Source organism: Megascapheus bottae, chromosome 6 (genome assembly GCF_031878675.1).
Source record: "Megascapheus bottae isolate mThoBot1 chromosome 6, mThoBot2.hap1, whole genome shotgun sequence".
Lineage (NCBI taxonomy): Eukaryota > Metazoa > Chordata > Mammalia > Rodentia > Geomyidae > Megascapheus > Megascapheus bottae.
This window is the reverse complement of record NC_143514.1, coordinates 61,608,277-61,630,358: the sequence shown is the minus strand read 5'-3', so window position 1 is coordinate 61,630,358 and position 22,082 is coordinate 61,608,277. Positions and strand designations below refer to the sequence as shown.

Sequence of the window (22,082 nt, the reverse complement as noted above, 5' to 3'; positions counted from 1 at the left end):
TGGGGTAATTAAAATGTCTTCTGCGTGGTTGAAGCAAGTTGGGAGAATTTTTTAGAGGCAAAGAGTTGGTGAGGTGAGTTTCCTAAGGGGAAGGAGGTAAATGTCAAGTGCCACTGATCTTCCTAATACAGTCACAAATGACAAATGGGCACGAAGAGGAAGGATCACAAGGTAGAGTCCCACGTCAGTGGGGCTGGAAACAGACATGGCCAGGAAAGAGGACTCAAAGGAACACTCTGAATGAGCTAGCCCTTAGGGGTCTGCTGGGGACAACCTGGGAGACCCAACGGTATTTCTCATCCAACTTGTTTGTGTTGCAGGGACTGTGTGTGTCTGAAAGGGCCCATTCTCCTAACCCTCAGGGAGGCATGGGAAGAAAAGGCAGGCAGTCTGAATAGACACAGGTAAGACCTGGAGTCCGGAGTCCAGGTCTCCTCCCCTTATCTGCTATGAGACTTGGGACAAGCCATACAATCTCCTGATTCCAGTTCCTCCATCAGTCAATGGGGAGTTCCAACTCTGCTCTGCTGGCTTTGAAGGGATGTAGAGGAGAATCAGAAGATACAGACTGAGGGTTTAGAAACCAGTGAAGTGTGGGTACTGCTGAGACTTTCTAAGGCTAAGGCTCTGTGCCCCCCATTAGAATCAATCACCATGCCTAGACAACGTGGCCAAGCATTGAGAGGAATCCACCAGCCAGAGAAGGCCAAGGATCACGGAGCATTGTACAGAAATTCCCAGCTTGACAGATTTCAGCACCATACTTTGGAGCTGCCCAGCTCCCAGTTGGGGAAACACCACCCCTCCCTTGCCTGCCAACTCAATTCTCTGAGCCTTGGTTTCTACTGTTCTGAAAAACTGAGCGAGTCATTGCTCCCTTAGAGAGCTGGTATGGGGCACTGTGAGCACACAGGTAACACGAGCAGGAGTTCTTTAATTACACACAGTGCTCAGTGCCAAGTGTTGTTCTGAGCACCTTATCAACATCGATGCATTAAATATTCATCCCGACATCCTATAAATAATGCTGCTATTGTCATCATTTTATAGATGAGGAAAGTGAGGCCCATAGAGGCTAAGTAACTCTTCTAAGGGAGTAAAAAGTCTCAATCCTACTCAGACAGTCTGGCACAAACTGTGGTTTTAACTGGCTGCTGCCCTGAGGGTGTGTTGATAATTTAGCTGATTACGTTCTACTTTGTTTTGCAATCTTTCATTCATTCATCCATCCATTAATAAGCACCTGCTGTGTGTGCCAGGCACTACCTAAACACTGAAGATAGAGGTTTCTGCATATTTGATTGGAGCTTTCCAGCTTTCCAATATGAGTTTCATATAGGATCCATTTCTGTATGCCCTTTCACCTAAGTGTCCAGTTTAGAGCCTGGAGCTTTAGGGAATTGGTGGGTAAATTAATAAATGAATGATGGATTGAAGAAAAGTAAGAGAGAGCAACACTGCCTGGGGATAGAAGAGGGCTCTGGAGTGCTAGAATTCTTTCTCCTTTCACCTTGACCCTAGTAGATAATGGCATTACTGTGGGGGTGCTGGGGTCACTGGGGCACTGTCTTCTCCAGGGTCTTGTCTTGGAATGCTATCAGGAATCTGATGTGCAACAGAGCAGGAAGAAGTCAGTGTGGGTGGGCAGAGACCCAGAGTAGATTCTGGGAGTAGATGATTGACCTCTGCCCCCAGCTTCCCAGATCCTTTTCTTCCCACATAGCTCCTGGCCATGTGGCTGCCAGGTCTGAGCCCTGGGTCCACTGTAGCCAGTGTTCTGAGCTGAACAGGGTGCAATGGGCAGAGTTGAGGGTAAATGTTTCCTAGTCTACAGTGTCAGCCCACATCTGTGGGGTAATCACTCCAGCTGTGGCTGACTTCAAGCTATGTCTGTACACCAGGTTGAAGCTGGGAGGAGAGGAAAGCAATCTGTTCTCACACTCCAGAGCAAGCTACCACATTGGTCCTTGCTTATGCTATTCCTTCCTTTCTGTCTCTGGCTCTGCGTCCATTTGTCTTTGCTGTCTCTTTTTCTCCCCCTTTCTGTCTCTGCTTCTCTGTCTCCTTCCCCAACCCCACTCACTTACTGAACTCCTATCTATCCACCAAGGCTATCTGTCCAGGCTGTGAAGGCACAGCCTGCTGTGCCACAGCCAGACTAAGAGATGAGGCAGAGAGGAAGGCCTCAGTCCTGAACACATTTAGTTCAGTCCAGCTACTGGCTAAGAAGCCTAGTGATCCCAATAAACCAGAGCTGTGGGGAAGAGCCAACCAGAACTGCAGGGACTTTCAGTAAGAAGATAGTCAGAGGCCCATCAACCACCCCAAACCTAGACAGTGGCAAAATCCACGAGAGCTCCAGGGAGGTCAGAGGGTATCTGGCTCCCGTGCTCATTGATGGAGCCCCTTTGGCACAGGGATGCCTTTATTCTGCTGATCTCAGGCCACAACTAATTATCCTAATGGGCTTAAATGGTCCTAAATGTTCTCGGAGCTTGGACAGAACCCATCTGGAGCCTGCAGGTAGGCTGGCCGTGCTCACAGTGAGGGGCTGGCTGACTTCGGCATGGATGATGCAGGATATAAAGAGGCACTTCCAGATGTTATACAAAGGCCTTCAACAGGAACAGGGAAGAGGAGCTGGGAAGTGAGGATGAGACAAATAATAATAGCTGCTACTTCTATGGCTTTGTCTTGCTCAGCAGTGTGCCTGATCCACTTGTTACTCTTCACATCAAACTGGGAAGTGGAAACCCATTTTGCAGAGGAAGAAACTGAGGCACAGCAGCTAGCTGGCTTAGCCTTAGTGCTCCCATGGCTACTAAGCAGAGTGACTGGTGTTTCACACCGCCCTAGCGTGTGTATCCTTGACACTTAAACGTGGGTAGGTCATCTTTGTGGCCTTACCTGGGGGCCATAGCTACATCCTTCAAAAGGGTAGGGTATCCTCTAGTTATAGCAACTGTGCCCAATAATAGGCTGGCTCAGGCCAGGCCATAATGCCCCGCCCCCAGCCAAGGCAGCCCTCCCCCCTCTCACCAGGACCCAGAAGTACATTACCAGAGTGGTGAAGATGAAGTGATAGTACTCAGTCATCATGCCCATAGCCATGGCCTGCAGGAAGCAAAGAGTCAGCTAACCACAGGAAATACGAGTGGTCCCTCCCTTCACCCAGGGTGAGAATGGCGGAAGAGGGTGAGAGGGAAGCTGACCCCTGGGAGTAGGGTATCTTGTGAGACCTCTGTGTCGTGACCATGACTGGCTGGCAGACCGCAGGGATTTCCCCCAGGAACATGTAGCAAAGTCACCTGGAGCTAGGCTAAGATGCAGTGTGCAGGGAATTTTGGAAAGATTCCCAGTTCTGCTGGTAAAGTGGGTCCAGTGGTCTCAGTTCTCAGTCAGCATCTTGGGGCCTGCCTGTTACAGATCAGTTCCATGACTATCCTGGCTGCTGAGGCAGGTGCTCCCCTCAGCCTTTGAGGCCTGGTAGGAGGCAGGAAACCTCAAGCCCAAGCCTCTTCTGGAACACTGAGACCTCCTTGCTTCCCAGACCCCACAGCAGGCCAGAGCTGCCGTGGGACAATTATTGTTGACCATCATGAGCTTGCATATGTTTTACTGGGAGCCTATAATCTGTAATACCAATGACTACAATGTATTTTGTACAATGCATTTCTTGCAATGCAGGGCCCACAAAGTGCTAGTGGGGTAGGTTATGCCACAAGACCAACTACTCCTGGAAACTGTAAGCTCAAGGGTGAGACAGGCACCTCGCTGTGCAGCCTCTGCCAGCCCTGCAGACTCACAACTCCACGCCACACCATGAAGGCTCATCTTAACCTCTTTTAATTCTGTGGTTAGCTGAGCAGAGCAGCTCTGTTTTTTAATTCTAGAAGGCTTCAAGTCTGATAGACCTGAGAGTAAATTTCCACTTCCTAGCTGGGTAACCCAGGCCTGCTACTTGCATCTTGAGCCTCAGTTTCCTCACAGGTCACCTGGGCATGGTAATAGCCCCCTTTCTCAGAGTCAGTGAGAAGTGGCAGGTACCCAGGAGAGTAACTTCTCCTCTGTAAACCAAAGCTGTGTCTGTCACTGGCACTGTATCAGGCATGCTGGGAAGAGACAGGGTGCACTGGCCAGGAGAATGTGGTTACAAGACTTCTGGGCAGCATATGTTTCCTTGACTGTGATATGAAGGACATCTCAGGCCCAGTGCCAACCAGGTGCTGGGCCTTGGGATGAACTTTTCTTTCCTGCCTCACTGACGCCTGAGGAGGTTACTGCATGACATAGCAGAGCAGGAACATAAGGAACATTCTCTCTTTTAACCTCTGTATTGGAGCTTCCTTTGAGGGGAGAGATGGTGGGAATGGAGGCAGGCACTTGGCTTAGTCAGCCTTTGTGAGACTCAACTGGAGGTTGGGACTGGAGCCCCTCAAAGCTCTGAAAACACCCCAGCCCCTGCTCAGCCCCCTCCTTCTGTACCCCAATTCCGATTCCTGTACCCTATGTCCTCAACTTGCTTCCCTGGACCCCAGTGTTAATGCCTCACAGCACATCTCCTCCAGTTACCCGGATGGCTGGAGGCATAATTGCATTTTATGTAGAGCACAGGCTTAAGTCAATATAACTTTGGTGTCATGAAGCTCTCTGGGAGGGGGTTGCAGGTGACTTCACTGTTTCCTTGTGTGGCTGGCAGGCAGAAATTGGCTCTCATCTATGATATGCCATGCTGACCCATATTTGGGAAGGAAGGCATATCCAGGAGCAAGAGCCATTCTCCTCCCTATCCCCACCCTGCTCCTATAGAGCTGATGGGTGGTGTGAGGAGCCTCCACACCCCTCTCTGTAATGTGAGAGTAACACCAGTGCCTTAAGCTATGGGGGAATCATTACTGGGAGAGGCAATGAGGCCTTTTGGAGGCTGTTCTTGACAACCCAGCACCTCTCCATACTTCATATTTACTGGCGTGCTCTCTCCTGCCTGGCTTTGGATGCCCCCAGGCTGCCTGCCTGGCACCTGCACAGAGGTAGAAGGGAGCCCAGCATTTACCCAGCATTCTGTGCACCAGGCTTGAGTCCCACCCAATTGGAGTGTAAAGTCCAATGAGGAAACAGTCTCAGAGAAGCGTGGTAACTCCCGAGTTCACATAGCTAGAAGGAAGCAGAGTCAGGAGCCCAGCTGAGACCTGGCTAACATCACCTGTGTTCTCAGGGAAGGGGAGATGAGAGAAGAGGCTGGAAAAAGCCCACCATCCCTGCATGGGGCCAGTGCTCACGCACCTGCTTGAGAATCTGGGCCGCCATGGTGTGGCTGCAGTCAAAGATAATTCGGAATTCCCGGCCTCGCTTCATCTCCTTGAGCAAAGGGCGAGAGTCATCAGAGTCAATGGGGAGCTGGCGGATCTTCAGGCGGATGTTGTACCTCGATGGGGCCATGATGAGCTCCTGTAGCCGGATGAGCCCTGAGAGGCACAGGGCATAAAAGACACAATGTGCACACATGCATACACCATTGCAGACATCCACTTAGATGAGTGACATGCACACCCACACCTGTGGTCACAGGTCTGTGATGCACATGGACACAGATATGTGGCCCACAAGGCAGTGTGTGTGTGTGTGTGTGTGTGTGTGTGTGTGTACATGGGCACAATCACAAGAGCCAGGTATGAGCACACTCAGGCAGATATGCCCACATCTGGACATGTCTGCACATGCATGCAGTTCGATGAGAGCAGATGCTTGTGCACACGCAAACACATGCATCTAGATATGGATAGGAAACACACTTGGGCTTAGGCATGAGTGAATTGATGCAGACAAAAGGCCTGTGCACACACAGATACATGTACACATATAATATGTGGATTCAAAAGCAGGCACAGACCTCACATCCCCACCAACCACATCCACTTGCTTCTCTCAACCCTGAGTGGGTAGAGACTAACACAGCCTTATGAACACAGAACATATTTTTCCTGAAAGTCTTTAGCAAACTTGTCTCCAACACATAGCCCCAACTGTATGCTAGTAAACCATACTCACTCTTTCAGACTTAATACCACCACCACCTTTCCCAGGAAGCATTCCTTCATTGCTGTATTCAGAAGCAGCTTCCCCAGAACCTCTTAACATATATATCAGCATTTTAGCCTTCTGTTCCTCAGTCTTCTCTGACCTCACCTCAATCTCTCGTTCTGTCACAAGCACCTTAATATGTGGGATGGGTTGCTAATATGTGGAATGGGTTGCCCCTGGCACAGGCCTGATACTCAGGTGGTATTCAACAAAAATCCCCTTAGTTGGTTTAACATACTGTTTTCCTCTCTCCACACTGAAAAATCTATTTACCCCTTTGGCATTTTTGTAAAACCACTTAATCTGGGGACTTGAAAGGAAAACGGAATGTCACTTCCTGGAGACAAATGGCTTGCTTAGGTATAATTAAGTTCATTTCCGTCCCCATTTCAAGCCATTCTTGACGACTCCTCTCTGCCGGACCTGGAAGGGAGGAAGCTTTCTGCTCTTCATAGCCCGCAGCCCCAGCCCACTGAAGGTTAGACTGAGCCAGCAGCCATTCCCGTCCCTGCCACACTCAGGCCCAGCTCCTGTGTCCTGGCTCACACAGCCATGGACACATGGCTTCCTCACCACACCCCGCTCCCATTAACAGAAGTCTGAGTTTCCTTTGAAACAACTCCCCTGCCCCCAGATTATGAGTCTCAGGAGGGATCCAGGCCCAGCTCTAGGGTCAACGTATGTGGCCCCACCCTGGACAATCGGCACTTGCTGTATGACTGGGGCACATGCAATGTAACAGGATATAGCTGGTACTAGTGGTGTGGTACCTGGAACTTGTGCTAGAGAAGTAGGTAAGAAACACTTGTTTTAGTGATTTCAGATAGGGGGGGATATAAGTCTGGGGTCACCATCCAGATTTGAGAAAACGACCAAGGGCAGATGTCACAGAAGAAAAAGCAAGTCTGGATGATAGTCTTATACCTGATGATGCATGATCGTCAAGGTAGCTAAGAAACTTCCCTTTTTGTTTCTTAAACTAATTTGCAGTAGGTTAAAGTTTGCAATCACTTGTTATAGCTCCCCCTATCTAGACAGAGTTCCTCCCTCAGAAAACCCACTGCAGAAGCCTTTCAACCTAGTTCCCTGTTTCCAAGAAGAATTTCTGTTATATAGCTCAAGACAGTTCAGCTCTCTTCCCAGTCCCCAAGGCTGGGGAGGTGGAGATGTGCCCCTGTAAATTCTGCCTTCTAAAGAGACTCTTAGCAATCTTCACCAAGGCCACAAACATCAAGAACACCAAGGCCACGAACATCAAGAACACTAAACCCACATCCAGGATTCTGGAGTTCTGGAGTGATCTGGATCAAACCGGTCCAAGGGTATCCTAACACCAGATTTGATGGGGGATAGAGGTGAGGAGGTATCAGTTGGGCTCAGCTAAGGGAGGGGCCACAGGTTATCCCCAATCAGACACAAAAGCCCATACCCTCCCCACTTACCCAGAAATTATTGGTTGATCTTTCACACCTGTTACCCAGAGAGGCCCACAGTGCACAGCCTCTTCCTACCCATTTGGTGTTCAGACTCACGCTTAGCATCAGTAAGCACGTAAGGCTTTGGGGACTCAGAACACGAGGACAGGGACAGGCTAGATGCTGGAGCAAAGGCCACCAGAGCCTTTTTTCAGCCAAGCACATCGCCCTGTGTAACGCACGGTGACCCACATTCTCCAACGGCAGCACATGTCGGCCCTCCTTCCCATCAGTGTATTCCCAGAGGAGACTGCAAGCTCCTCTCAGCCCACCCGGCAGAGGACGAAGCTGTTTTGGCTTGCCTGAAATGAGCTCTCCTTCCTGGCTGCCTCCCTAATCAATCCCTCTCAAAATATCTACAGTGAATCATGGCTGTCGGAACCACGCTTCTCACTTATGAAGCACTTTTGCATTCATTGCCCTATTTAGCCATCTCCCAAATCCTAGAAGGCATGGGAATGGGGATATGTACTGTGAAGTTACAAATAAAGGAACAGAGGACCACAGAGGTACAGAGACCCTTCTAGAATTCTAGCAGGACGAGAATGAGATCACAAGTTGAGAACCAGTCTTTCAGCTCTTTTTCTCCACCCAAGGTTTTTTTGTTTTGTTTTGTTTTGTTTTTTGTTATGTTTTGTCTCTCTTCCCTTCACAAAGAGTTTTGTCTTTGTACACAGATTACATTAGGAAGGCAGAGACATAGCTTAGCTCAAAAGGCAAACACTGGATGCCTCCCCAATTAGATAGATTGCAATGATGACCCAAATTCTTCACCCCTTCCTCATGCAGGCTCTTCAATATGTAACGTTTCAGGAAGTCCCCTCTAGCCAGCTCAAGCCCAATGACTGGTTTTGACCAGTGAGATATTAGTAGGTCTGAGGCATCCTGTGCCTCTGTGATGGCAACATGCCTGGCAAAGAAGCAGAGCTAAGTGACTATGATGCTGTCACCCAGACAAAGCCAGCCTAAAGCAACCAGCAAGCAGGTGAATGGGATCAGAGTATCACCTAGTCGGCCCCAGGATATTGCTGACCTTAGGAACTAGATGAATGCTTATTATTGTAAGTACTGAATGTTTTGGGTGGTTCATTACACAGCTTTTTGTAGAAAGAACTAATGGATGCATCCTCTGCTGGTATGCAAAGTGAAGTGTGCATTTAATGTGGTGGCTATGTCCCCAGATGTGATTCATGATGGGTAGAAACCAGTCAATGCCAATTCCATGCCCATTTGACAATGTCCAGACCCAGTGAACTTTAGGAGACTGCCTTCTGGAAGTTGCAGAGGTAGATTTTTCTCCCTGATGAAAAATGGGAATCACATTAATTTTGTTGGCTTATACATCCTTTCTGTCTGCATGAAGGGTCATCATGTGAAGAAATAATGCTTGGATTTGCAGCAACTCCATTGTATTATCAAGGAGAAAGCCAAGAGGGGCATGGCCATACCGACATAGCAGCCTCACTTTGGGGAGCTATGAAACCATCCCTAAAAGATCCAGCCCCAGACTTCTCGGTCAGTGAGGTAACTACACTATGATCGCTTGAGGAGTCAAGTGGAGTGGTCTATTGCCCAACTCAAATCTTTAGGGGATACAGTCCCCCAAAGAAGACACAGACAGGGCCTATTATTGTGCTTGTCTCACTCCCACATTCCCCTTCCCTTGGAATATTGTGATTCTAAGTCTAGAGCATCTTTTTACAAGTTATGTGATTGTTCAAATCTACCCTGAGTCCCTGGTACCAAAGGTCTTCTTACTAGAGCCTTCTTTCTCTTTGCCCTACTTTTTAAAAAGTGTATGTGTGTGTGTGTGTAAATAAAAACATTAAATGAAACTCTAAATAGTGCAAGAAATATGTTTTGAGCACTAATAAGTTGAAGGAATGAAGACTGTTATCCCATCCGGATTTTTTGAGTAGTTAATTATATTATAGAAGAGTGATGCTCAGCTAGAGGTCACTGGTAATTCCAGACCATTAGAGCTGAGATTTAGGTAACATGACATGCAGACAGAGCTAAAGGCTTGGGGACCTTAGTTAGCTTCCACTCTGACCAGCTCCAATGGGAGCTGAAAGCCTCACCTTCCTCCTGCCCACCCCAGAAGCCCAATACCAATGGGCAGTGAGTGGTTCTGACCAGTGTCTGCTCTACCCACTCTTCCTATGACACTCAAGTTACCCATTTTCAAAACCTTGCTCATGTATATTTCTTCTCTTCTCTTTTCTGCCCCCCTGCATTCTCTTCCAGGCAGCTCCTCAAACTCAAGCCTCCTTTTTGTTTCTGCCAGGACCAATGCTGCTATCTTTGCTTTAGTCTCCTTGATGTGGTCTTTTTCCTCCTATTCTCCCTGTGTTGCTCTCAGAGTCACTCTCATTTCTGAACTCAACAGTACTCAAGGGTCCTTGCCTACTTAAAACAGGAAGCCTGAATCTTAGACTGGACATCAGGACTTACACAACCAGGCACACCCTGTATATGACTTTTCCCTTCCCCTCTCATACCCAAATCCTCTCCCCTTCATCAGGTGTCATATCCATAAACCTGCGATACATACTCCTCATCTCTGCTCTAGACGTTCTTTTTGTCTGTCAAGTCCTCTCCACTTTCTTGCTTGTCCTGTCTTCAGGGCTCTCTATCTACCTCTGGTCAGTCATCTCAGGACCAACCAAGGCCATGGGGTTTTCTCTCCCCACAGCACATAGCTCTGGCTGCATGGCTGTGTCACCTGATTCTTATCTGATGCCTAGCAAAAACACTCACTCTCCTCTAATATGATTAATTACTCAAAATTGGGGGGAAAAAAGGAATACCAACATCTTCATTTCTTTTCCCTTACACTCCTCTACAGTATTTAATTAGAGTTTAATTTGACTTGATTTTTCAATTCAGTTCAATCCAATCTAATTCAAATTCAGTTTAAACAACATTTGAGGACATCTACATTGGACAAGGCTCTGTGCTGCATCCACCGAGAGCTCATATTCTAGAAGCAGAAATGGATTCAGAGTGGTCAGTTAAGATGAGTTCTGGTATAGAAACACTGGAGGGATGTGGAGCCGCATGAGTGCCCCTCATGGCAGAGGCTTTGAGCTAGGTACCCTAAGCGTGTGGGAGGCAGGGCTGGAGGTAGAAGGCTGCATTCAAGGATCTCCTGTCTGGTGCTATGGTATCGCAGCTACTGGAGAAATCTTTGGTGAAGCCTGAAGAGAATAAACAAGTGTCTGATATATTTTCTGAGAGTTTCCTTTGTTACTATGCCTGCTCCTCATTAGGAGATAATCAAGAGCGAACATTGAATCACAGGCGATGGGAACTGGAGGACTCTTCCAAGGCTGGATGCTGCCGTTCTTGATGTGTGGGAAGAGCAAGGCCAGATGGGTTAAATGACTTGCCATGGTCAGTCTCTTAAGAGGCAAGGCTCCGAAATGTCTTGGGACTTGAGTCTTTGAAAAGAAAGAACTGGCTCCACACTAACTAATGGTACACTCTTTGGACTTAGTCTCGTGGTTCACATGCCAACTCGCTAGCTGGGTTAACTATGGGCAGGGCATGCTAGAAACTTCTTGAGCCTCAGTTTTCTCCTTTTAAATTTACTAATTTTCCTCATTTACTGGCTTGCCACTCCTTGTCGTTGCTGTGAGATGGATGAAATTAAATGACATCACCCTGGCTGTGCTTAGCTTATGGTAGACAGTCATCGTCCCAGCGCCTTAACCATGTTTGGTCCCTGGAAGACTGTCTAGCTCTGGGCCTGCCCTGAAAACTGTGTGAGGGTGACCAAGGATGAAGCAGAGTCTGGCAACGGCCCTCTGTCCCCTCTTCTCCCTAATAAAGGCCCTGTCAAGCACCCTTACCTCTCTGTGTTTCGCTTCATACAGAAAGTAACACGAGCTTCTCTGTGCTTCCTGACACTGAAGAATGTGCAAGAGCAAGGCTGGGTTTTTATTCATTCAGGTATCCCCAGCTCCCAGCAATAGAGGATGTTGAAAGGAAAGGTATATGATGTGTTGCTGGATATGGTAGTGGATATGGGCTCTGGGCCCACAGAGTCCTACAACTTGAGAGGAAAGAGGTTAACACACTCTAGTAAGAGTTTTCTAGAAGACAAGTTCTACGCTAGATTTGGAAGCAGGATTGGGCCAGGCAAGTTCTATGCAGAAGACTGCTGGGCAGGCTGTGCAAAGTAGGTTCCTCTTGTAGCAGGGTGTCCAGCCTCAGGCCTGTGACTCAGAGCTACTAGCTGCAGGGCCCTTTTCTTCTTTCTACCCTGGCAGACTGAGGCCCAAGATTTGTGCCTATTTCTGCAGGTCATGTGTGTGGCCAGGAAGCCGGTGCCTGAACATAGGTAGAGATGGGGATGGGGGGCTCATGGGTGCAGGTGTGGGGAGGATCCAAAGAACCAACCTGAGGCAAGCACCCCGAGCACCAGACGCGTGCACACAGCATGCCTTTGTTCCCCACTGTTTATGAAGAGACTGAAATGCCCAGTGGCTACACGGCCAGCAGATGGGAGGACGGCGATTTCCACCCAGGTGGTTTAGCTTCACATACACCCACTTCCCACTGGGCCATACTGGGAGTAAGCTGCATGTGAATGTGCAGGGTAAGGGTGGAGGGGTTTGCGGTGGATGGGAAGATGCAGGTACAAGATGAGGACAGGTGTGCCTCCTGGCACCAGGGACAAAGAGCAGATATGAGCACTCCCCAACCACAGTGGAGGAGAGCATGTGGAACAAGGGATGAGCCAGCTGTTGGATTGGGCTGGAGATGAGTGAGGTGTGGGTGCACAGGTATGAATGGTCTCAGAGGCCATAACTAGTGATGTTGGAGTGCAGGAGTCAGACACAGCCTTCCCCTCTGCCAGGAGCAATAGTGCAAGGTGAGCGTCTGAGCCCCATCCTGGAGCTCTGCCCCGCCTCTCCACTCACCCTTCCCCTCCCCATCCCAGCCAGTCCTGGCCACCCACCTGTGCTGTCGTCATAGACCACGGTGGCTGACCTCCACTTGAGGTACTGGACCAGGTCGAGGATGGCGTGGCTGAGCGAGGCGTAGTCGGGGTAGAGGTTCACGTAGAAGGTGTCCTTGTTGTCCAGTGGGTGGTGTTTCCAGCGCAGCTGGATGTGGGGCACCTCCAGAGCATTACAGATGGACTGGACGGCATTGGTGCAAGAACCCTGGGAGGGTCCAAAGATGGCCACCACACCCAGGGCCAGTTGGTCACAGGCTGCAAGAGAGGGGACGGCAGCACCAATCAGCAAGGTGGGTAGAGAGTTTGGTGATCCACAGGTGCAGGGGGAAAATAGCAAGTGGAACCCTTAGAGGAAAGATGACTGAATGATCCCTCACAGTTTGTTTCCTGATCTGATTTCTGGGTGACCAGCCATGTTGGATCACAGGGAAACAGGAGGAAATGATATGCACAAGGCAGGGGCACAAAGCCTGGCCCTTAGGAAGTACTCGTGGCAAAGATATGACGGTCATCTGTGATGTAATACTATCATGATTCGCATCCTGGCTCTGTGCCAGGTCCTATTCAGGGAAGCAAGAGAAATTGAGCATCTATTGGGCTGAAAACTCTTTAACTCCAACCTCCATTCTGACTGGTTCCATAGAATCTGATTTGAATATCTCACCTCCCTCAACATCACCATTTAGATATTTAAGAGGCAGCTCATATAAACCCTTCTCCCCCTCTCAGTTTTCTGCATCTCAGTAAAGCCCTCCCCCCCGCCCCGCCCCGCAACGCCAACCATCATCCAAGGCCTTCCTGCCCCAATCTGGCTCCTTTTAGTCTCCATATCCCACAGCTCAGTCTGTCAGTGACTTCTGATTTAACAGGTACTGCAACCTGGCCACATGTCACCATGTTCACCAAGCTACCACAATTATTTGCTTTGATTGCTTCCCAACCTCGGCTAACATTTTAGTGTCTATTTGGCAGCTGGAGTGAACCTTTCCTCGGCAGGTAGGTGAAGTCACTCCTTTGCTCTACGGGCTCCTGTCTCCATGAGGAACTCTAAGTCTCCATGGCAGATCCTCCTCACTCTGTCCCTGCCACCACCATACTGTACCAACTCTGTCAGTTGTCATGATGAGTGACCTTCATGTCTATGAAGTTCTCCCTTGGGGCCCAGTACTATGCTCCCAGCATGTACATATGGCCTCATCCTTGTCCCCCTTCCTCACAGCACCTAGCCATTTCAATGGTTTTGCCCAAGCATACTCCTACTTCATGGCCTTTGCATTTGTCATCCTCTTTGGCTGGAATGAACCTCCTTCAGATATCTAACATGACTATGTCCTTCCCTCAGGTCTCTGCATCTGGGAGGCTTGTTACACTGCTCAGCCTGCAATAGCAATCCCAGTGCCACCACCTTCCCTAAGCCCCATGTCCTGCTCCTCCCTCCCTCCCTCCCTCCCTCCCTCCCTCCCTCCCTCCCTCCCTCCCTCTTAGAGGCTTGGCAAGGCCAGGAGCTGGTGCTTCCTATTTGTATGGAATGAGATCAGTAAAATGGGGGGGGGGGGAGGGGATCGGTCACTGTCAGGCGCATTCTGGAGGAGGGATCCCTAGGAGCCTTAGATGTAGACTGTGTCTAAGTTTCCTCATGTCTACTCCCTTTTCTCCTGCCTACCCAGATGGGTAGATTATGTGACTTATACCTAGGCCAATCACTCCCCGATCTGCCCTGGTTCTCAGACATTGATTTAGAGATGGTCATGTGGATAGTTGGAGCCAACTAGATGCCATGAGACTTCATGGCTGAGAAAGAGGCAATTTCCCTCTAACTGATCCTGAGAGGAAGGGAGAGCTGGAATTGTAGTACCCACCTGGTGCTCACTGAGAAGGAGTAGCACTTGTCTGTGGAAGTCAATATGGAGGTATGTACAGCCAAGGAAGGGAAAGCAATAGGATCAAGTGAAAGTGTGGGTTTTGGTCTCTCATACATACATACATACATACATACATACATACATACATATATATATATATGTACACACACATACACACATTTATATTCTCTTTTTGCTTATGCCATTTAGGTTTTAGGTTTTGGTTTTCTGCCTCTTTAACTTGCAGGCCTGTGATCATGAAAATGCTTCCACTGCATACACTGAATGTTAGTCAACACAGGAGGCCCACCGCCTAAGGCACACACCAGGGTTCAGATATACCTTAGTTCCCTCAGGCCATCTGGGTGTAACCTCCTGGGCATAGGCTCACTCCTCAGATTTGAAGAGTCTACTACAAATGGACACTCATGTGCTATAAGGCTAAATATTTAGACAAGTCAGGCTAGCAAATTGTCAAAACATGTCTTCCTCCTCCCTTGTCAAATATGCCTTCATCACGGCCTGGAAACTCAGGTGAGAATGGACACTTCTCACACACAGTGACATGGGCAGAAGTGACCCCCAACCCTCAGCCTGCCCCTTCTCTTTCACCACTGGCTCCACCCTGAACCTCCCATATGTATATCCTTGCTCTCTTAATCAAGCCTTCTCCACATTTCTTCCCCTAGATATACCCCTAAGGCCTAGGAATAGGCACCCCAAAAGCCTAGTCTTCCCTCCAGAGGACAGATGCAGACAGAGTCATGCAGACCTTGAAAATGGGTTCAAGGAATTAAGGATTCTAGATATCAGAAGTCTCCTGATGGGTGAATTCTCTTGGTCTCACTGAACCCTGTCCTAGGAGGGGAGGCAGAGGCATCTCCTCCAAGGTGCATAGTAGTACCAACCAGTGCAGTGTGTAGAGGAAACTACAACTCCTGGGACTGGGTGGCCTTTCCATGTTCTGCCTCTAGATTAACTTCTCCTTCCCCCACTGCTTCCTGGTTAAAGGAGATTAGATTGAGAGTAGTTATTCATCCTGAAAGTTGTATTTCTCTCAAGAAGGTGGCTCAGGTGGAAGACACCAACAACTAAGGGGCCGCTAGCTGTAATGTGGCAGGGCAAGTCAGCAGCTGAGCCAGCATATAAGGCATGTGCTGGTGACCCAGAGGTCCTTGTGGTCAATGCCAAGTGCAAGACAGAACACATAGCAGAACAGATGGTATCCTCTTGCTGCTTCTACAGTTCTAGGACTAGAGGCCAGGTCAGGGAACTAGTGCATTGGCCCTGCTTGCATCACCTTACAGCCATACCTTGGTAGTCCTCTGTGTGAACAAACATGTCCTGAGATCATCCCACTGATAGGAAATGCTTGAAAAATACAACTCTGCCTTTGTAGGCCAACTGTCAAACTGGCCTACAAATTCAAGGGCAAGTCACCTTTCTGGCGCTCTCCTATGGGTCCATGTGTGGACCTGTAACTCGCAGCTTAGTAAAGACATTCACGTGCTGGTATTTCAGTATCTGCTCCTCATCATCACCACCCTGTGACTTGAGGAGCTCCCTGAGGGAAGAGGCCACAGTGTGCATGGCTCTGCGCTTTGGAGACTAAATATCAGAAGATGGTGACACTGACCTAGTCTTGGCCACACCCACTTATCTATACTCAAGGTCGTGAAGACCTCAAACAAAACAAAATGAAACAAAACTACAGGTTTCTCTCATGTTCAACCTCCTACTTCCGTTTGAACCTTTCTAGCGGTGCCCTGATACCCGTTTTCTGTTTCATCGTATTCCATCCCTATAATGATCAGATGGAACACACAGCTGGACTTGAATGTCTGTCTTCCTTCCTTCCACCACTGCTTATAAGCATCTACCTCTTGGACTTCCCCTTTTGTTCTAGGCCTTAAAACCAGGAGGCAAAAGCTACCTTATCTCTCTCATCCTTATGCAGCTCACACTTAGCTGTTGTCCCCAACACAGTCAAGGGCTGGTCATCCTGGGAGGGTCTACCAAGCACAAAGCATGCTGATGTAAAAGATTCCAAGAATGACCTTGGAGGATGTGACTGACTTTGACATTGACCGTAAGGGTGAGGATAAAGGTCCCCATGGTAGATGTTTTAATGGTAGAGACCGTACTGTGAGGTTGTAGAGAATGACATTGACCATATTGATGAAGGAGGAATGGAAGATGACTTTGTGACAGTCATGGTGGCTGTAATGGGATGAGGCCAGGAGGGAGGAGACAATGGTAAAAAAAAAACAAAAAACAAAAAAACATGGCTGAGTAGGAGCTACTTGTCAAGACGATGGTGTCAGCAGGACATCGGTGCTGGTGTTGGTGTGGAGATCAGTGATAGGGATGCCATGGCAGTGATGGTGACGTGAAAGGAGGTGATGGCAATTCTGATGGTGTGGCTGGGACTGGCGATAGTGGAGATGCTAACACCACGACAGTAATGGGAACAGCATGATGCTGATGCTGGCATTGATAAGACCATTGATGACAAAAATGCTGCTGCCACAGCAATGGTGGAGATGATGGCAGCAGGGGTGGTGATAAGGGCGAAGGGGACGCCTCTGTGGGTGGATGACAGCAATTGGGCTGACATATTGGTGTTGATAATAAGACAGTGGTAGTGATATATGACAACTGTACCCATCCTGGCCTCCATTCTACCTGAGATGCAGTAACTAGACATCACCGCTAGGTGAGACACAAGTTCTGACCTCCATCCATGTCTTCGGGGCCTCTTCTCTCCACATCCTTTTTCCTGCCCCCTCCATCCTCTGAGGACCAGCCAACCTTGAAGAGTACTACTATCCCTGAGGCTCAGGGCTGGGGTTGCTAAGGGCACAGCAGCAGCAGCAGAAGCAGCTTTTTTTTTTTTTCCAGATGTTTCCAGGGCAGCAGAGCCAACCCTTGTTCTGGCAGCCTTGAGCACACACTGCAGTAATTACATTATTTGTGGCTCCAATTTTGAATCCATTTTCTGGTCATTTTACAGTAACTCAATGGTTCACAGCCATTGCAGGAGTCCTCGGCCCGAATGCACCCCACCTCCTCTCCTTTCCATGGCAATTGTAGTTATAGCAGAAATTATCCCAATCAATTTGTATCTTAAAAGGAATGGAGCAGCCTGGAGAATAAGTGAAGGCCGAGGAGCCTGGGGAGTGCTGGGTCGATTCCAGGCCTGCTCCGGCCAGCCAGACTTGGAAGAAAACACAGATGCTCTGGTTTGCTGGCTCAGAGAGTTGCCTGGCAGTCACTCATCTTTCAATTTTCTACCAAACATTTCTAAATAAAGACAATAAGTGAAGGTCTCTTTTGACGAGGAAAGGCCTCCTGGGCCTTACAACAGAGGAAGGACTAATTCAACCAGAGCTGGCAGGACAGGTGGTGCTGAGCTCTGTTTCTCTGCGTCCCACTGATGGTAATTCACATGGCCCTGAGGTCAATGGCTAGCCCAGAAGAGGGCATGGGGGTGGGGGGACACTTTCATCCTGGGAAAATTGTCACTGGGTTAATCAGAACTAGTACCAAATGCAATCCCAAAGACCCTTACCGATGTTCTGGAGGAAAGTGGCTTAAAAACCAAAGGTTAAAAGGGAAAATTATGAGCAAGGCATTCATAATGATGACCATGGGACTCGCCGGGTGTCCAGAAGGGTATGTGATCCGAAAGGAAATGCCCGTGGGATCAGACAGCACTGTTTCTGTTCACAGCAGATGGATGTTGCCTGCCACCTACCTTTTTATTGACCAGGAACACAATACAGAGAAGGGGCTTATGCATGTGAATTCACAGATCACTCACTCAGGGCTCCTGAACTTTCTGGAATGAGGTAGAGCACGTTACTAGCCCCTGAGAAAGCCTCCTCCTCCTCTTCCAAGAAAGTTCCTCCTTGTTTTTCAACAGTGATGTTTGTGGGGACTCATCTGCGTATGTGGAGTAGTTGTTTTCTTATTGCGTCAAATTGCACTGAATAACTGTGCTCCAATCTACCCATCCTTCTGTTGACAGACCCTTCATTTACCTCCAATCTTTGGCTATGATCATGAAGGTGGCCATGAATAGCCTTAGAAGCAAAACCTTTGATAGATACTGCCAACAGTTAGATAATACCAGCATTGCCTAGGAAAATAAACCCCAATCCTTACCTCCCACCCTACACAGAAAATCAGTTTGAGCTAGATCACAGAAAGGACAAAGTAGCTGAGCTCCTATAAGAAAACATGGGAGGATATCTTCGTAGCTCAAGATGAATACTTCTCAAACAGCACATAAAAGACATGAACTGCCAATCAAAAAATTATTAAATTAGACCACTTAAAGTTAAGAACTTAAAGGAGTCTTAACCAGAATATGTAAAAGATTCCTATAAATCAGTAAGAAAATGGCAACTTGATTTTAAAACATGTTTGAAAGCCCCCCCCCGCAAGAAGCACTCCAAAAAGGAAAATATTCAAGTGATCTATTAGCCTATGAAAATGACTAAACTTCTTTAATCATCAAGAAAATACAAAGTAAATCTATAAACCATATGCTGGTGGTTCACACCTGGAATCCTAACTACCCCAGAAAGCTGCAATCTAAGGATCATGGTTTGAAGCCAGCCCAGGCAGGAAACATCTTGAAAGGCCTATCTGCAATTGACAACCGAAAAGCTAGAAGCAGAGCTGTGGCTCAAGTGATAGAGTGCTAGCCTTGAGCAAAAGCAACTCGGACAAAACCTAGGCCCTAAGTTCAAGCCACACACACACACACACACACACACACACACACACACACACTAAAACTATGATGAGGTAAATGCTATATGAACCCACCAGAACAGCCAAATTTTTAAGAATAAAACAGACGTTCCCCAGGGTTAGAGAAGATGTAGAGTAGCTGCATGCCTCATGTACTCCTGTAGTGAGAGAAAACCGTGTGTGACACGATTTTGTTGTGACCTGACTGACCCCACACTCCCACTCCTAGTGTGTTTGTGTACCAAAAGACATCTGCGAGTGTGCTTACAACAGCCCTTCACAAAATCACCCCAAACCAGGACATTTGAAAAGTGTGACAGAAGTAAAGTTAATTTTTAAAAATTTTGTGCTGATATTGGGGCTTGAACTCAGGACCTCACACTCTCACTTAACTTTTTTGCTCAAGGTTGGTGTTCTGCTATTTGGATGTTTCCCTCCCCTCCCCCCAATCTCATATGAGTCTCATGCAACCCTCTCCCCTTTCAGGAAGCCCTTCTGCTTGTGTCAGCACACCGCTGTGATGCTTTCCCATTTTCTGGCTATTCCAGCTACTGCTACCATGACCCAGTTTCCTACCCTCTTGGACCTGACTTGTAGATGGCAGAGGCTCATTTCCTGTGCCAATCACAAGAAACATTTTTTTGTTAAGTGGGTTCAACACACATTCATTCTTTCTCTCATTTGTGTATCAGACCAAACTGTCAGAATTGATTTTGTACCTCCTGTGTATGGGCCCACACTAGGTTAGGCAATAGAATAGTGAGAGGGTAATAGGACGTACAGAAGAAATGGATAATGATCACACACACACACACACACACACACACACACACACACACACACACACATATGTCAGCACAGTGAAGGCCACAGTGACAAAGAAAGAAGTAGGGAGGCCTGGCTTCATCTTGGGGGACTTATTGGAAGAATGAATGAGTAGGTAGAGTCAGAGGGGAGGGAAGTGTGGGAATTACAGAGGGAATCTTGCATTCAGAAGCTCTGAGGTGGGAGCTATGACTAGAACCCAGACCCAAAGGCTAAAGGACTGAATGGCTTGAATGTAGCTGGAAAGCCAGGTTTGCACTGAACAGGCCATCACAGGATTGGGCGGTGAGGTACACCACCACGGTGTGTGCAAGTAAGTTGTGTGATGTGGTTCAGGGTAAGGAAGGGCTGGGTCACTGGATCACAGAGGGTTTCTGTGTCAGGTCTGCTTTAGAAAGCCTGGCAATGCCATATAGGGTAGGACCAGAAGTTTCTGGAGGACCTGCCTCTGGGAAGATTCTGAATCTGCTCTGGACTCCTGGCCTGGCTGGGAGAAGTACCTCTGCTGAATTCCACATTGGAATACCATTTAGGTGCTTTTTTTTTCCCAGAGAAATTGGACTAAAGCCCCAGCCTAGACCTTTAGGCTGACGTTACGCACTTACACCAAATCTAAGCATTTGTCCTGTATCTCTGACCTTTCTACTGAGCAGTTTGGGTTGACTTTCGTTATTTTCTAGTGGATATGGTTGGGCAGAGAGAAGCAAGCAGCACGAACAACTCTCAGCACGATGGTGGTACTTCCCTGTGCAGAGCTAGATGAAGGGCATGCTGGGAAGAAAGCAGGAAGACACAGGCAGAGAGGAAGCACACCAGTGCAGGCAGAGGGCTAATGGCTAAAAGACCACTCTTCACCGGCCCAGAGTGGGGTGAGCTTTACACATGTCAGCATGAACTGCTCAACCTCACGGAGCCTCTGACCTCCCACACACCAGAAAAGGAGCAGCTGGACGGGATGGTGCTAGTAGAGGAGTAGGAGTCAGATCCTGACTTCGTGATCCAGCAAATGGAGAGCAAGGAAGCCAAGTGTGATGAGAATGAAGTCCTGTTGACTACAGAGTACATAACAGAGACACACAATTATATAGATTGTGTGGACCAAGGCTCAAGTTATTTGGCCCAAGATTGCATGACTATTATCAGAGTTGCTAGGATGAAGGTCCGGGCATAATAGCTTCATACGATTTTCTGCTGCCTTTCTGGAATGAGATTCCAGAAAAGCCAAGCCAGCAGTGGGCAGCACTGTGGCAGGACTGTACCTGGGAGCCCAGGAGGTCAAGGGTCCTGACCTGTCACAAACTGTTTTTGACTGTAATCCAGGAGCCAAGCATCTAGAAAACCTGACATCTCCTGGGGATGGGTCTCAGATGGCCCATGATGCATGGATGATCCTGTCCCCTAAGTTCCACTGGACAATGACACTCAGGTTCCCATGTCCCAAACTCACATCCTTCCTCGATTCATTCAAGAATCATTTTATTGAGCAATTATTACATACCAGTCCTTTACATGACAAAGGAATATATCAAATATCCAAAAAGAAGTCTTCTTTTCAATAGTGTAAGGGAGAACAGGATGACATTAGATAAAGCAATTACTTTACAATCCAAGGATCATGGTTCAAAGCCAGCTGGGCACAAAAGGCGGTGAGACTCTTACCTCCAATTAACCACCAGAAAACTGGAAGTGGCGCTGTGGCTCAAAGTGGTAGAATGGTAGCCTAGAGCTGAAGAGCTCAGCGACAGCACCCAGGCCTACAGTTTAAGCCCCACAATCGACAAAAGAAAAAAAAAATTGTAACAGAATCTTCAAAAGAGAAAAGCAAAGGCTATGATATCATGTTACAGGAAAGATGATCTTGTTGTTTTGGAAATGAGATTCCTTAGGCTTGAGACTTTTAAACAGAGTTACGTGGAAATCTAGGGCCGTGCAGAAGCTATTTCCAGAGTTGTGCAGTCTTTTAGTCTGAATTTGCATTAAATATAGATGTAAAAATATAGTTCAGATATGCAGTCTCCCTCTGGGTCTGCGGGGAATTGGCTCCAGGACCCCCTGCAGAGCGCAGACTCTGCAGACATTCAGTTCCCTTCCATAAAGCAGCCTGGTGTT

General features: G+C 48.1%; 1 protein-coding gene across 1 annotated transcript in view; it reads right to left on the bottom strand.

The window, feature by feature from the left end:
- The window catches only part of Grik3 (glutamate ionotropic receptor kainate type subunit 3), a 209,028-nt gene that overhangs the window by 54,547 nt on the left and 132,399 nt on the right, over positions 1-22,082 (bottom strand). Inside the window, exons 3-5 of the mRNA XM_090335206.1 lie at positions 12,523-12,780; positions 5,284-5,465; positions 3,061-3,114 (exon numbers count right to left, since the gene is read on the bottom strand). Of these exons, the coding sequence (XP_090191332.1) occupies positions 3,061-3,114; positions 5,284-5,465; positions 12,523-12,780 (494 nt within the window). The remainder of the gene's footprint in view (positions 1-3,060; positions 3,115-5,283; positions 5,466-12,522; positions 12,781-22,082) is intronic.